At 44.6% G+C, this 16,872-nt stretch overlaps 1 protein-coding gene across 7 annotated transcripts in view; it reads left to right on the plus strand.

Annotated features, from left to right (window-relative positions):
• apbb2b (amyloid beta (A4) precursor protein-binding, family B, member 2b) overlaps positions 1 to 16,872 on the plus strand; it is a 60,035-nt gene that overhangs the window by 13,784 nt on the left and 29,379 nt on the right. For 5 of the 7 annotated variants that reach the window (XM_056256884.1, XM_056256887.1, XM_056256886.1 and 2 more), the window contains exons 2-4: positions 5,693 to 5,742; positions 16,359 to 16,516; positions 16,730 to 16,775. In XM_056256884.1, coding sequence (XP_056112859.1) covers positions 16,496 to 16,516; positions 16,730 to 16,775 — 67 coding nt within the window. In that variant the 5' untranslated portion in view covers positions 5,693 to 5,742; positions 16,359 to 16,495. The remainder of the gene's footprint in view (positions 1 to 5,692; positions 5,743 to 16,358; positions 16,517 to 16,729; positions 16,776 to 16,872) is intronic. The other 2 variants (XM_056256890.1, XM_056256885.1) reach the window with 2 other exon arrangements.

The following is a 16,872-nucleotide window of genomic DNA, read 5'->3' on the forward strand; positions in this document are numbered from 1 at the left end:
TTTAAAATGTATGTCCACAGGTCAACACACACATTTTTGCATTTTGCAAAACTGTTTTTCAGAGGAAAGACTGGGAACAATGGACTCATCCGGCTGGCTGTTATATGCTTATTTCTATACACACACTGACACACATAAACACCCAATGTTTCTGGCCAGTTCTTTGTTGTGTCTAGCTATCAACTTTCTTGTGTGTGTGTGTGTGTGTGTGTGTGTCTCAAGCTCTCATGGCTTCAAGTCTTGTTTATTGTGGCCCATCCGTTCTATTCATTGTTCTGGGATCTATGTTGAGGTCACAAGAATCCTGCACCTATATTTTTTAAAGGCTAGGTGTACAAAATATATAGTTACAATCTTCAATACTGTACATTTTACTGCTTGTTACAACTTTTTTCAAGATTGATAATATTTTCTTGAGCACCAGATCAACCTATTAGAATGATTTCTGAAGTGTCATGTGACTGAAGACTGGAGTAATGGTGCTGAAGATTCAGCATTGACATCACAGAAATAAATTACATTTTAAAATATATAACAAAAAACAGTAATTTTGAACAGTAATAATTTTTCACGATATTACCGTTTTTGATCATAAGAGACTTCTTTCAAAAAATCTTTGGAAATGGTAGAGTATATCGAACCTAAAACAATAAGGTCTGATGATGATCTGTCATGCCAGACAAACATACAGCTATGCCATACGGTTTTAGTGAAAACTCCTAAAACCGTTAGGAGTTTTCCGTTTAGTGAATACTCCAAAAAGAGTATGGTGGCCAAGTCAACACTCAGCCCAGCCCAGTACACTTCACTTCTGCTGCCAGAGTTCAATCCCCACCCACCCAAATTGATAGTAGAATTTTAAAATCTGGTTTTATGAGATGTATTAAATGTTGTTGTTCCACTGCTTTAAATATCACTAAAATAAAATATTATATATAATTTTAGTGGATGTATATTATGTTACTAAAATAATTAATTTTCTTATGGTGGCTAATAAAAATGTTGTCCAAACCAGCCGAAACAAATGTTGAGCCCTGCTTTAGCTTGAGCCAGTCAGTTCCCACACCTATGAGATACACACAAAGATTATGGCATCACTGAACCAGAGCTGTGGAATGTCACCATCCCCATAATGACATCAGTGAAACATTATCCAAAGTGGTGCAGGGCTGTACTAGTTGTATGTCTTCATGCTTTTTCTGTGTGTGTGTGTGTGTGTGTGTGTGAGAGAGAGAGAGAGAGAGAGAGAGAGAGAGAGAGAGAGAGAGAGAGAGAGAGAGAGAGAGAGAGAGAGAGAGAGAGAGAGAGAGAGAGAGAGAGAGAGAGAGAGAGAGAGAGAGAGAGAGAGAGAAAGAGAGAAAGAGAGAGAGAGAGAGACCACTCCAGATGTTTGGCATTGGCAATCATGTTTGAGGAGGATGGACTGGTTTTTAGTGACGCCCCCAATCTCCCTCCCCCAATTCCTGTCTGCTGCTGGAACAGGAAATGAGTTTGGGGCTCTTTTCAGCTCTTGTGCTGTGCCTTTGGCTCTCACACAACGAGAGGGACAAGAATGCTCCTCCGTGTGTGTTCCTGAGCCAGGCTACATGCCTTTTTTCTTCTGCAATGCTTTCTTGCCCTAGATCTTAAACATTTCTCATACACTTAAAGGGATAGTTCACCCAATAATGAAAATGATGCCATTATTTACTTATGAAAATGATGTCATTATTATTTAAATGATTGTCTTATGGCATAAATTATTGTTGTAAAGAACTTGCTGGTTGCTATTTTTTATTCAGTTACAATGAATGAATTCAGTTTCCATATGACTCATGGACTATAACATTCTGCGTACGGTTTCCAGAACGTTTGTATAAACAAGGCAAAATGTTCTTAATGTAAAAAAAACCAACTAAAAACATAAACAACATTAACAATATGTTGTGGCCTTGTGGGATTATTATTTTTATCAGTATTATTATTATTTTAGGTAAACGTTTCCTTGCTGGTATGTTTTATGTAAACAGTATTCCTCCACATTTGTCCCAACAAAGTCAGTCAGGAATATTCCTCATCATATTCTCACATAACCTTTAGCTGTGTGTTTGTGTGGCGTGACAGCATTGATTTATGGTGTTTCATCATGTTTAATCTTGTGGTGGTTATTAGGGAATGATATAATCTATGCTTACTTGTCACTCTTCATATAAGCAGTATCAGAGCAGCCTTCTTCTCAGCTGTGTTTGACGTATGTCAGCATTTTCTTTGATCAGCGGCGGCACAGAAGAAATGGACTATTAGCTGAAGTGCTGTATGTGCATTTCTGACCTACTGTAGCTGTACTATTGGGGACAAATTTCTGAAACTTTCCTACAACAACATTTCTTGTAGTCATTATAATTAGTTTCAAGATGACCTATTATGCCCTTTTACAAAGTCTTGATTTTGTTTTGGGGGTCTGCTTGAATAGGTTATCATGCTTGAATGTTCCAATTCAAAATATACATTATTTTTCACATATTTTAGATTGTTGCAGCAGCACCTCTCTTCCCAGTCTGTCAGTAACGCTCTGGGCTGCATTCCCCAAAAGCATCGTAAGCTTAAGTTGATCGTAGAACATTTGCCACCAATAGTCTCTACGATCAACTTAGGCTTGCTATGCTTTTGGTAAACACAGCCCTGTTTAGTTCCGGTCTCTATGAAGCCCCTCCTTCCGAAAAGCACAATGTGCTAAGGCATCTCAACCAGGCCTTTTGGGGTCTCATGAGACTTCAGTGATAGCCTGTTTCATTCATCAACTTTGTATCAGATGTGTTTCCTAAAATAGAAGTAAAAACAGACCCAAATGAGACAATTGTTGATTAGAGAGTAAGAGTTTAAAGAGTTACGGATAACACTTGACTTTACTGTATGGTTCCATTTGTTAACATTAGTTACCTATGTTAAAATGAACTAACAATAAACAATACTTCTGAATTAATTGATATTGAAGGTCGTATCTGTTAATATTAATTAATGCACTTTGAACTTATATGAAAAAACAATGAACAATTGTGTTTCTATTGACTATAACTTGAACAAAGATTAATAAATGCTGAAGAAATGTGTTGCTCATTGTTAGTCGATATCAGTCCTGCTCGAACAGTAAAGAAGCGATAGTGACGTCAGTGGGTTTGATTCTCAGGGAATGCATGAACTGATAAAATGTGCAGAATAATACAATACAATACAATACAATACAATACAATTAATAATTTAAATAGCTTCATATAAAAGCGGCTGTCAAATGTATTAATGTAATGTATATATTTCACTAGTTCACCTGCCATTTGAGTTTTAAAGGTTAATTGTAAACTAACTTGGTTTGCTGTCCTTAGAGGACGCTAGAACCTGAGGCTCGGCTCAAACTCCGAGTTTAAAACCCCCCTATAGGAGGAAAGAAAGAATTAGAGGAGGAGGCGGGGAGGAGGAGTATTTCTCAATGGGATGACGCAGTGTCTGTGTCACGAACTGCTCTGAGACACAAAGGTTGTGGATCCAAATGCAGTATTTGTTGAACAGGGTAATCCAAAGTACAGGCAGGGTCAAACACAGGCAGGCAGTCCATACAAACAAACACAACAAGGTAGGGAACAAGGGCAAAAGAGTAATCCACGGAACAGGCAAGAAATCCAAAAACCAAGAGACATGAAACCAGGGAGAATGCTTGGAATTGCAGTGTGACACTAAACAAGACTTCGCAGGGAATGAATGTGTACATAGTTTTAATAGGCTGAGACTGACAAGGTACTGAGACACAGGTGGATGCAATCAGGGATGATGAGACCGGGCAGTGAGTTATGGGAAATGTAGTTTATGAGGGAATGACAATAGTCTGATGTGGAGTGCCCTCTGGTGGCTCTCAAGGGCACTCCAGCTGGTGACCGTTACAGTCTGCTGCTTATAGCTCGTAATGATGACTGAATGTTTAGGCTCCTCCCGAACCTACGTTTGGAACTTCATTTCATAAAGCATTATCGAATGTTAATGAATGATATCTTATAGTGAAGTATTAGCCTACCTAGTTATAAAATGTATGTGAATAGCATAGCTATTCTGGGAGACTTTAATGAGAAATGTTTGAGATGTGATATTGAAATCTCTGACTTTTGATTGCAGAAATTATTATTTTGGTAAATCTTTTTAGTAACTGATGAAATCTCATCTAAAACATGAGAAACCACATTTGGGATTACTTGGGTCTTCTTCTCAAAGCAGCAGAAGACTTAAGCAAAAGTCTCCAGTTATTCTCCAGTTAATCTCATTGCTGTCTAAGAGAGACAATTGGCTTATTAAAGAGATCTCATTTGTGATTTTCCTTTTCTTTTGGGGCATTTTTATAAACCCCTCTCCATATTCAGAACTCAGATCCAGGTTTAGATACTTAGATTTAGATATCTAGATTTAGAGTTAGGTACTTCTATGGCAATAAGCTGTAACCCTATTGGCAAACTTAAAGCAACACCAAGGAACTTTTCCTCTGCGGTCGCCCTACAGGTTGGAAGCAGAATTGTCCATGCATGCTGTCGTAAATAATTTAGCCTACCGCAGCCTACTGTCGCACGCGCACACTGACTGTTTATCCAGCACCGGCTTTGGAATCAACAATGGCCACAGACAATTTGAGGAAGTGGTGGGTGAAGTGATGTATGCCGTAAAGCAGTCGAATTTTGTAGTTCTTTTTGTGCTCCGGTTACTACCCGATACCCGAAGTTACATAGTGCAAGTAAAAGCGATACAGACCACGTCAGGCTATGGCAGAAGTGTCATTTAACCTATTGTAAGTCGATGTACCATCACAAGGGTCTTGGAAATATATTATGAAGGTTGAAAAACTACATAGTGTTACTTTAAGAGTACATGGGGGAAAAAAAGAAAGGTAAATCAGATAGCAAGGTAAACGTGTATGTGTGTTGAAGGAAGTGCAAACTGTGACCAACTAATAAGTGCGTCTCAAAGCTTCTAGTATGCACACAGATTGTTTATACAGATGTTGATGGAAACCCATAGTGCTGTGGGTTTTCTCTTTCTTCTTTTCCTCTCTGTTGCCTTTTGCACTCGTTCTCACTATCTCGCTCTCTTTTCCTCCCTCTTTTCTTCTCTGTCATTTGGCAGCTGTTTTCACAGTGCAATGTGCTGGAAAGCAAGTCTTTGATATGAAGCCTGTGTGTGTGTGTGTGCAAGATTTCTCCTCTCTGAAATGTGATCTCGAATTGCCTCTTTCCCAGCATTCATCTGTGTTAATGTGTATATGTTTTTTGTGCGCTTTAATAGTGTTTTATGTTTGCTTGTTTTTTCCATGACACTGATTGGATGCTCTTTTATGGCACTTTTGGATGCAGTTATGAGCAGCAGTTTACTCCGACTGTACATGTTCCTCCCTGTTTCTGCAGCTAAATAAAAGCCTTTAATCTTACCAGTCTGTCTCTCGCTTTCTCTCGCCCTCAGCGGGATGTGCTTCACAGAGCTGTGCTCTCTGTTTTTGATTTGCACAGTTGGATTATTTAGCAGGTCATATTTACTTCTGTTCTGTGTGGTTTATTTATCATTTTATTTTCAGCTGCTAAAACTGTCAGTCAGAGTTTGTGTTGTGCATTTTGGCATTTCTGTCTAATATTATTTCTATTGACTTAATGTGAATTCTCAAACTGTCTTTTTCTCTGTTTTGCAGATAAGATCCTCTACTGAATGTGAGAAGCACCTCTTCCTGCAGAGATACAGGTGTGTGTGTGTGTGTGTGTGTGTGTGTGCGTGTAAGAGAAAGGGGTGTGATGTGTTTTTCTCAGATGGGTAATTAAAGACTGAAAATGACATGCCTAGAATTCTTCAGTTTTCCCTCACATTCCTTTTTTTTTAACTCCTTGTAAAAACTGGATTTGAGTGTGTGTGTGTATGTGTGTGTGTATGTGATGATTATAGCTGTTGTGTCCAGACGCCAAACTCTGTCTGTTCTAGGTTGCTGCAGAATTCATTTCTTTGAGTGAAGTTAGGGGTGGAAAAGATTTCATTCTGTTGTTTTGTGTGTGTGTGTGTGTGTGTGTGTGTGTGTGTGTGTGTGTGTGTAATCTGGCTGCAGTTCTGTGAAGACGGAGTCTGTCCCCTCTGAATTGTCAGTTGCTGCAATAGTATTCCGTAACACACATTCGAGGGAACAATAGCGGGAACAATTTTCCTTTGAAAGGTTTTATTTTATAGATTGTGAATTGCATTATTGTTTTGAAAGGAATAGTTGACGCACAATTAAAACTGTCATCACCATCATCCATATGTCATTATTTTCTTTGTTAGCACAAATTGTTAAGCAAAATACCAGAGCTGATCTTTTCTATAGAAGGAAAGTGGTGTTGATTTATTAATTCCAACCTCAAAAAAAGACAAAAAAAGCACTATAAAAGTAGGCCTGCCATGAAAATAGTCAACATTTGGTGTGTTCCAACTTAGTCTTCTGAAGCCATTCAGTTGCTTTGTGTGAGAAATAGAAATTATGTGAGAAATTATGCATATATCGCATAAGCTCTATGCATGTGCATTGATCAATGTTTTTATATGACTAATAGCCTGAGTAATGTCTTTTCAGCATGCCGAATTCGATTAAACTGCTCAATTCACATAATTACTTTTTATGTCTTTTTGTACTTTTTGATATGTGTATTATATACTTTCAATTGAGGGACAAAAATGATGAGAGAATATTCAAAAGTCTTATGGATTAGGATGAGTAAATGATGGCATAGTTTTCATTTTTGAAATCTGATGTAAACATATTAGAAGTAGATAAAAATTGCTTTGCAATGTCACACTTCATTCCAGCCCAAATGCTTTATGAGCGTATTTTACTGAAAACCACGCTAGTGTTCACTGAAATATTCACTTGATTCTTATGGGTAGTTTTGTAAAGCTTGCCTGCAGCGTACAACAGTAAACAAGGAGCGCAGGGTTTAGCCAAAGGGTCAATTACTGTGGTCAGGTTCAATTCATGTACTCAAACACACACACACACACACACACACACACCATTTCTTTAAGGTCATGAGTGCGGCAGCCTCCTGAATGAGAGAGAGATGCATTATTATGAAAGCGGGATCTCATGGAGGTTAGCCACCACTTTGACATCTCTAATTAAAGCTCACCACACTCTCACACACACTGAACTGCTCTACTTCTGTTTGTTTTCGGTTCTTGGTTATGCATGGATACAAAATGGGAAACCAAATCAAAATCTCAGCGCTTATCTGTCTTTCTTACACTCTGTATCTCTCTGTATCTGTTTTTGCTCTCCCCATCCTTATTAACAAACACTTGCAATTTTTACACTTGGGCAATATAAAAACATCGTAATATTTTTCAGATATTTGATGACATGCAATAGCAGTATATCTTATTATTTATGTATTTGCTCTGAAATGACTTAAAATTAATTTTTTTCAGTTAGAGAAACCATATCAACAAAGAGAATACAGTAATTACATTTTTTTTTTTCAAAAATATATTCTAGGCAGATTTTTCACTGTTTTTCATTAAGGAACACAAAGAATGATATTGAATCATTTATATGCAGCATTAAAACGTGTAGTAATAAATAGCAAAAAGTTCCCTTTCAGTCGCTCACGTTCGACGTAACGTCGACGTGACGACGTAATTGGGATCGCCTTGAGAGGCCAATCTAATTCGAGAGTATTAAAACGAGCCAATGCATATTGGCATGCGATAATTGCATCAGCTGCTCTCCTTGCAGCGCCAGCATATAACGAGCAGCAGGTGTGTCGGATATTGTCTTTCGCTTCGGAGCCGAGCGGTTCTACTGTTCCTGCTCTACAATCTTCTGACAGTCTTCAACTTCAAAGAAGAAAACGAGTCTGCTCTTCAGGGGAACGCCTCTTCAAAGCTGGTGTTGGTGTTACAGTGCAGACAGTGTCCTTCAAACCGTGTGTTTCTGGATACGGTCGTTTCCTATCCTCATGTGACGGCCACGATCACTGTTTCACATGCCTAGGCTTAAGTGTGCTGAAACTGTGCTCGTGGGTGGTTTATGTTCTCTCTGAGAGCATGACCACGTCGGCACGTTGTTCGTCTTGCCTTTCTTATTAAGGTTTAATTGATCAGCGTGCCGTGTGCCGTCGAGCTGCCAGCTGACAGAGCGGGTTGTCACGGCAACCCAGCGTGCGTCGTTCGGCGATCTAGATGTCCAGTCGAGACTCAAGTGCCTCAAACGAGGTGGAGTCCCCTCGCCTATGCCCTGATCTAGTTCTTTTCCTGGTGCTTCAGAAAAGGGCTTCTTCTGCGTATAGCCAGGGTGACCGGAGGATTATAGTGAGGGCTTCCCCGCCCGGTAACCAATCCGTGTGGGCCCCTCACTCCTCTATCGCATCGCATACATGTGAGACTCTGTTTGTAGTAGGCCTGTAGCGGCGCGTCGATGACGTCGACGCTTCGACGTCAAAAATTCGTCGACGTCATATTTTTTTGTCGACGCTTCTTTATTTATTTATGTATTTATTTTTTTGCACCGTTCCCGGCGGTACAGCTCGCCACACACACGTGGGAGACCGAAACATTGCAGAATCGAGGACGAAACAGCAACCTCTTCACAGAATTCACAACAAAGCCATGCAAAAGTCCCAACAAAAGAAAAAGTCCTAAAAAAACCCAGCTCGCACTAAATCATCGAAGGTATGGGAATACTTCAAATTTAGTCCCAAACGTAAAGGTGTCGTTATTTGCGCTCTTTGTCAAATGGAGTTGACATCCCAAGTCTCCCGCATAGTGATAGCGGCTCCCTGATGACCGCAAATTAGTTAAAATCTCCCGGAATCTAGAGCTCGCGAGCTCCAAACCGTGTAGCGCGCGCAGCGAGGGAGAGAGCGAGAGACCTTGCGCGTGTGTGTGCAAATGTGCGTGTGTGCCTTATGAAGCGCATGTAAACCCCACCCCCGTCAACAAAACCGAAAAATCAGTCAGGATGTTTTTTATGAGCACTGAAAACATTAAAATGAGCACCACATCCAAGTGTGATAGGGCTCATTTGAGTAGCCTACCAAACATTTTACAGTGTAGATACTCTGTAAGAACCAGATCAAAATTGTTGTGCATTGAATGTGCACTCCTGCAATTTCCATGTTACAAAAAAGAATCGTTCAATTAGTCGTTAGATTAGTCGACTAATCGATAAAATAATCGACAGACTAATCGTTTAATTAATAATCGTTTACCCCAGCCCTAGTTTGTAGGTGGTTGTATTCTCTTATGAGAACATAATCACGTCAGCACATTGTTCGTCTTGCCTTTTTCATTAAGGTTAAGCTATCAGCCAGCTGTGTGCCGTTCAGACTGTCTCGCATGCCTGGCAGCTTCTGGATGGGATGCTGGTCATTCTCATGATGGACCTAGCATTTCATTTGGGGCTCCAGGAGAGGATAGACGTCGATTGCTACATCAGAGAGAGGGTTGTCACGCTCTGGAAATGAAGATGATGCTGAGCTCCACTATAATGGTGTGCATGCTCATGGTGAATCAGATTCAGACTTGACAGCCATGCTTTCCCGGGTTACACTGGGGGCGCAGTGCGACGCGTAATCGCCTTGCCCCGCACCTGTGCCTTCCTGGATGTGTGTGAAAAACTTTTTGCACTATGGAAGCATTTTGATGCCAATATGGCAAGCCAAACGTGCCAAAAGCTGCAGAAAGTTTTTCCTCTCTCACTACCCTCAATGATGGGGCGGCAGTGCTACTGCAGACCGCCTTTTCCCTGCAGGGTAGTTCTGAGTCAGGGTTGAGCTGCGCCTGGTGACTGACTGTGTTTTAAGTCACAGCGCTGGCCCTCGGCCAGATGATGTCCACCCTAGTGGTCCAGAAGCGCCCCCTGGCTAAACCTTGCAGTGGTATGAGACATTGCCATAGTTTGCTTTCTCGATGCTCCCATCTCATGAGGTGGCCTTTCGGCGACACTGTTGGAGACTGTGCCCAGCGGTTCTCCGCAGTTCAAATTCAGGCTGAGGTAACCAAAAAGCTTGCCACAATGTGCTCCCTGAGTCACTGGTGGGCTGCCCCTCAGTCTGTTTGTCGCCAAGGGTGTCAGTCCCCTGCGAAAAACAAAACAAAACAAAAAAACTCCGCCACAGCCAGCTCTACTGTGACGTTGAGCTTTGCAGCCCTGAGACGGGCGACCCAGAGTCAGCTGCTCTTCCCCGGAGGAGGGCCGGGTGGAGAACTTTTGTTGAATCATTCTGTTCCGCCACTGGCGTCCAGCCAGCGATACCAAATTCTCAGCAAAAGCAGCTTCTCTATCTCTGGGTCCCAAGAGAGCGAGGTTGGCGGTGTGTGACGTTATGCCTTGCCACCCTCTCTTGCTTCGCCAGCGGTAGCCTGATGTGCTCGAGGCCGCACCTATGCCGTCTCACTCATCCCCTACCGATCGGTGGAGTCAGGTTAGTGTTGCACACTCAGACCCCACTTTGGGCCGCTATGCCGTCCGAGTCGGGTCCCTGCATTCCGCCGCGCTGCCCCACCTCGGGTACGTCTGTCGTGCCGTTGGTCCCGCTTGTACGGTGTCTGGGACCCTGGCTTGCGCTTCCCAGCCCGTCTCGCTGGCTCATCCGTACCATCAGACTCGGCTATGCGATTCAGTTCACCCGGCGTCCCCTGCCTTCACTAGGAATAGATTGCAGTCCTACTGGCGAAGGACGCAATCGAGCCGGTCCCTCCAGCCGATATGAAGACTGGCTTCTTCAGCCCGTACTTCATTGTACCCAATAAAAGTGGTGGGTTACGACCTATCTTGGACCTGCGTGTCCTGAACCGGTCCCTTCACAGGCTGCCGTTCAAGATGCTTACGCAGAAACGCATTTCAAGTGCATCCGTCCCCAAGATTGGTTTGCAGCGATCGACCTGAAGGACGCGTACTTTCATGTCCGATTCTCCCTCGACACAGACCGTTTCTTCGCTTTGCGTTCGAGGGACGGGCATATCAGTACAAAGTCTTACTCTTTGGGCTGGCCCTGTCGCCCCGTGTCTTCACAAAAGTCGCAGAGGCGGCCATTGCTCCCATGTGCGAGCGTGGTGTTCGCATTCTCAACTACCTCAACGACTGGCTTATTCTCGCCCAGTCGAGAGAGCAGTTGTGCGAACACAGGGATATGGTGCTCAGTCACCTCAGCCACCTAGGGATTCGGGTCAACTGGGAAAAGAGCAAACTCACCCCTGGGCAGAGGATCTCTTTTCTCGGTATGGAGCTGGACTCGATCAACATGACAGCGCGCCTCACTGAGGCCCGCGTGCAGTCAGTGTTGAACTGTTTGAGCACGCTCAGATGCAGAACAGCGGCACCACTGGAACTTTTCAGAGGCTCCTGGGGCATATGGCATCTGCAGCCGTGGTAACGCCGCTCAGATTGCTTCATATGAGGCCGCTCCAACACTGGCTCCACGATTGATTCCCGAGATGGGCGTGGCAGAGCGGCTCGTGCCGGGTCCAAGTGACCCCGCACTGTTGCCAAACTCTCAGCTTGTGGTCGGACCCTTTGTTTGTTCGGGCAGGTGTTCCCCTAGAACAAGTGTCCAGGCATTCTCTGGTCTCCACGGTTGCCTCTGCCACCGGCTGGGGGGCCACGTACAACGGGCATGCAGCTTCAGGTCTGAGGATGGGGCCTCAACTGCATTGGCACATCAACTGCCTCGAGTTGTTAGCAGTACATCTTGCGCTGGGCTGCTTCAAAATGCTGCTACTAGGCAAGCATGTACTGGTCCGTTCGGACAGCACTGCGACCGTTGGGTACATCAACCGCCAGGGTGGTCTATGCACCCGTCGCATGTCACAACTCGCCCACCATCTCCTCCTCTGGAGTCAGAAGCATCTGAGGTCGCTTCGTGCTGTTTACATTCCGGGCCTGCTCAACCGTGCAGCCGACGAGCTCTCACGGCAGAGGGTGCTACCGGGAGAATGGCGACTCCATCCCCAGCTGGTCCAGCTGATATTCAGGTGCTTCGGGACCGCACAGCTAGATCTGTTTGCCGCCCCAGACACGTCTCACTGCCAGTTGTTCTGTTCCCTGACCGAGGGGTCCCTCGGCACGGATGCTCTGGCACACAGCTGGCCCCGGGGCCTACGCAAGTATGCATTTCCCCCAGTGAGCTTTCTTGCACAAACCTTGTGCAAGGTCAGGGAGGACGAGGAGCAGGTCTTGTTAGTTGCGCCGTATAGGCCCAACCGGACCTGGTTCCCCGAACTAGTGCTCCTCGCGACAGCCCCTCCTTGGCCCATTCCTCTGAGAGAGGACCTGCTCTCTCAGAGACGGGGCACCCTATGGCACCCGCCTTCAGACCTCTGAAAACTCCATGTCTGGTCCCTGGTACCCCCCGCGGTAGTCGACACCTTCACTTCTGCTAGAGCCCCCTCTACGAGGCGCCTCTATGCATTGAAGTGGAACCTGTTTGTTGAGTGGTGTTCTTCTCACGAGGAGAACCCCCGAACTTGCTCGGTCAGAGCCGTGCTTTCCTTCCTGCAAGATGGGTTGGAGCAAAGGCTGTCTCCCTCCACCCTTAAAGTGTATGTTGCTGCTTTTGCCGCACATCACGATGCAGTTGCTGGGAAAGCATGATCGTCAGGTTCCTGAGGGGGGCGAGCAGACTAAATCCTCCTCGTCCGCTCTCTATACCCTCTTGGGATTTGTCTCTGGTCCTTTCGGCACTTCAGAGACCACCCCTTGAGCCTTTGCAGTCAGCGGAGTTAAAAATTCTGTCCTGTAGAACAGTACTCCTGGTTGCATTGGCCTCAATCAAGAGGGTTGGGGACCTGCATGCATTTTCGGTCGACGGATCGTGCCTAGAATTCGGCCCGGCTAACTCTCACGTGTTCCTGAGACCCCGGCCCGGATACGTGCCCAAGGTTCCTACCACTCCCTTCTGGGACCGGGTGGTGAACCTGCAAGCGCTGCCTTCGGAGGAGGCAGACCCAGCCCTGGCTTTTCTCTGTCCCGTCCGCGCTCTGCGCCTGTACATGGACATAATGCAAAGCCTCAGGACCTCAGATCAGCTCTTCGTCTGTTACGGAGGCCAGCAGAAGGGAAAGGCTGTCTCCAAGCAGAGGATGGCCCACTGGTAGTGGATGCCATCGTCTTGGCTTACGAAGCCCAAGGCGTGCCTTGCCCGCCCGGGTTGAGAACCCACTCCACTAGGAGTGTCGCTTCTTCTTGGGCGCTGGCACACGGCGCCTCGCTGACAGACATCTGTAGAGCTGTGGGCTGGGCGACACCTAACACGTTCGCTAGGTTTTATAGCCTACGTGTTGAGCCGGTTTCTTCCTGTGTGCTCGCTTCAACCAGCCGGTAACACCGAAGTTCCGCTCTAGTGTCGGCTTGCTGCGCCACTCCCCTCCACATGGAGCGGATATGTGCGCTTTTCTGCTCCAGTCGAGTTCCCCACTTAGGCGAACCCTGTGAGTTCCTCCGCACCCCTTCGGCAGTCAGACGTTGCGGAGCGTCTAACGCCAGGCCTAGTGCTCGTATGCTTGTGTAACTTGTGCTAGGCTGGGTTCCATATGTGGTGATCCCTGCGGCGATCCCATATGCATATTCTTCCACGACCAGCTCCCTGTGGTGAGCCTGTGTCTTTCCCTTGGCAGAGTCCGCTCTACCGTCACTGTCCGGTGTAGCCTCCCCCTTCTCAGGCTGGAGCCACCCCAGTGACATTCCATATATTGCACTGCCCCTATCCGGCCAGTCCATATGTGTATCTCCACGTTACCTCCCTTCGGGCAGGATGTGGCTTCCGCAGCGTCCCTCTCCCCTGGAAAGGCACGCTGTCCTAGTGTTATCCAAGAGTTCGACTGTGTGGATTATAAAGGAACAGCAGTTCGAATTCTCTCTACGCAGGCCTTCCGCCCCAGTCTTGCGTAGGGCGCTGGATGTGGCAGCAACCCTGGCGTTTTCCATGGGATCCCAATTACGTCGTCACGTCGACGTTACATCGAACGTGAGCGACTGAAAGGGAACGTCTCGGTTACTAATGTAACCCTCGTTCCCTGAAGGAGGGAACGGGAGACGTAACGTCCCGTCTAGGGATGGGAATTGGTAAGATTTTATCAATATCAATGCCACTAACGATTCTGATCTATCGATCCGATTCTTTAACGATTCTCTTATCGATTCCTGATAGCACTGTGTCATATGCTTTTTCGGGGGGGGGGGGGGGGGGGGATGTTTTTACCATCCATTAAAACGAATCGGTTCAAATGAGTCATTAGTTCGCGAATTGGACGTGTCATTATCGGACGTGTGCGCGTTGTGTGATTATCCCGGCGCGTTGGGACATCCCACAAGATGTGTCATCACAGAAAACATTTCATTAATGGATAGTTTTTTTTCCCGTTTATTTAAAGTGTGGTTTATGTCAGCTTAATGTGCGGAACACTTTTCAGAGAAGATAAGGCAACGTATTTTAGCACAATTCACACCCAGCGGTAGCCTAATTCAGGAAAAACAAATCTCCGAATGCTCCACATGAAACTTTAGTCTCCCGACCTTACCATCGTGTCGTTTATTTTGATTAATATGTGCGAGGGAGAGAGAGCAAGACAACGCTTAGTTTTGAGACGGTGAAGCCTTGCTCCGAAGAGAGAGAGTGCGCGCGCGACCGGGGCTCTCTCTCTCTCTGCTCGTTCAGTTTAACATGCGCCCTGTCACAAGCGCAGCAGTTCAACTACATTACTCACCGATCAAATAAGGCTTTGGCGGTACAAAAATTCGCTTTGGACGCCGTGCTATGGTGCTTGATAAAGGACAAAAGGGACAGTTGTGAGTTCACAGTCTGTAGCCTATGGCTGACTCAGAGCAGGAGCATCGATAAGAGGACTCGTTAACGTCGAGGGCATACAATATCGATGGATCGTAAAACTTAGAACCGGTTCTCGAGTGGAACCGGTTTTCAATTCCCATCCCTAGTCCCGTCGCCACGGTTGCTGACCATCGCTGTACGGCCGAACACGGCTCCTCAGCGTAAAACAATATGCGACGCACCTGCTGCTCGTTATATGCTCGCGTGGCAAGCAGAGCAGCTGATGCAATTATCGCATGCCAATATGCATTGGCTCGTTTTAATACTCTCGAAGTAGATTGGTCTCTCAAGGCGATCCCAATTACGTCGTCACGTCGACGTTACATCTCCCGTTCCCTCCTTCAGGGAACGAGGGGTTACAATAGTAACCGAGACGTTTTTACACATGCTTTTGCTAAAACATTTGAATCCAAATGGCATGCAGAGACATTTGAGTAATGCCTCAAACTAACTGTTGAATGAATCAGAGTGAATGAGTGGAATCATTGAAATGCGTATTTTCAAGTGCTCAAGCTATTAAAATATATATATCTTATCACTTATAAGGTGCAGTCACATTTAGCTTTGTTTTGTGAATTTTTGTGGACAATAACATTTTCAATAGGAATTCACTCAATTGCAAATGTCACATGAGGGCGAAAGACTTTCAGACACAGACTTTGCAACAGACCAACAGAAAGCTGCTTTCTGTCTTTGAAATTTCATCGAAACTTTGCTAATGTAACAGCACCTACACTCACTAGTCATGAGACAGGGAAGGATCGTGAAGCTAGCATACCAAAACACTCTTTAGGAAACCTAAAAACCCCCTGTGGGGAAAACCAAGTTTTTAATGTTGTTGTTTATATGTCTATGTGGTGTTTTAATATGCTTTAAGACAAACCATGTGCAAAGTCATAAGTCAACATCATTGCTGAGTATTTCCTGGGGTTATTTTTTGATTGGTTGGTGAATTCTACAGCCCTTCATCATACTTCTCAACATACAGCTTGCCTCAGATTGTTTTTAATCAATGCTCAAATCATAAAAAAAAGAGAAAAAACAAACAGATTAACACTATCTGTGCCTAAATTCTGATTGAGTGTGTTCAGCCCACCCCTGCCCATGCCTAAACTAAAATCGTTGTATTTTTACCGAAATCATCACAAATACTTGATGAATCGCCCAGCCCTAGTTATTTTTGGTTATAATGTTTAGACATGTTTAATGTCCTTGATCTGTGCAGTGAAACAATTATTTTATTCATATTCACCACCCGGTTAGGTGATTCCCCTTGAGATTGAGTGTGTGTTTCTGTTTGTGTCTCCACCCTGACAGTTATTTTCGTCATTGTGCTCCAGATGCATATTTCCACCCCATGCTGTTTACACGCACAGTAGAAGATGTCCCGGAAGATACACACACTCACACATCACTAACCTTAGATGAGGGATGGGTGTAGTGAAAATGCATTAAGTAACAATTTACATATGCTATCTATTTTCTGATCATATTTTTTATTATTGTGTTCAGAACATATTTCTTGAGTGCTTCCATGGTTATATACTCAGCTGGTGCTGATTGGCCAAAACCTTGATGATGCGCTGATTCTACACCATGGCCCAGGAGGCTCTGTGGAAATACCCACAATCCTCAGCTCCCTGGTGAGTATGATTGCCTGCTCATTGAATGTTTGTATTAACCTTTGATTTTATACTGATATTATGCTTTTCAAAAACTAACATTGAAGCTGCACATTTGTAATTGTGAATAAATGCATAAAAGTTACAGCATATATTGAAATCATACTGTGCTACCTTTGCATCTGCATGCATGTGTGTTTATGGACGGTCTGCGGATGATAAAAGAAGATAATTGTATTATTATTTTTGTTGTTGTTGCAGATTTACATTGGCACCTTCTCTGGCTCAACAAGAAAACCTGTACAAGGTCAGACAGCCCTCTTTGTCTGGACATGATTTGTACATCAACTAGGGAGCCAATGGCTATTAAAATTAATCTTTTAGGAGACTAATTGCTTCTGTTA

This window comes from Rhinichthys klamathensis, unplaced genomic scaffold (genome assembly GCF_029890125.1).
Source record: "Rhinichthys klamathensis goyatoka isolate OS25496 unplaced genomic scaffold, OSU_Roscu_1.1 h1tg000133l_1, whole genome shotgun sequence".
In the NCBI taxonomy this organism is placed as follows: domain Eukaryota; kingdom Metazoa; phylum Chordata; class Actinopteri; order Cypriniformes; family Leuciscidae; genus Rhinichthys; species Rhinichthys klamathensis.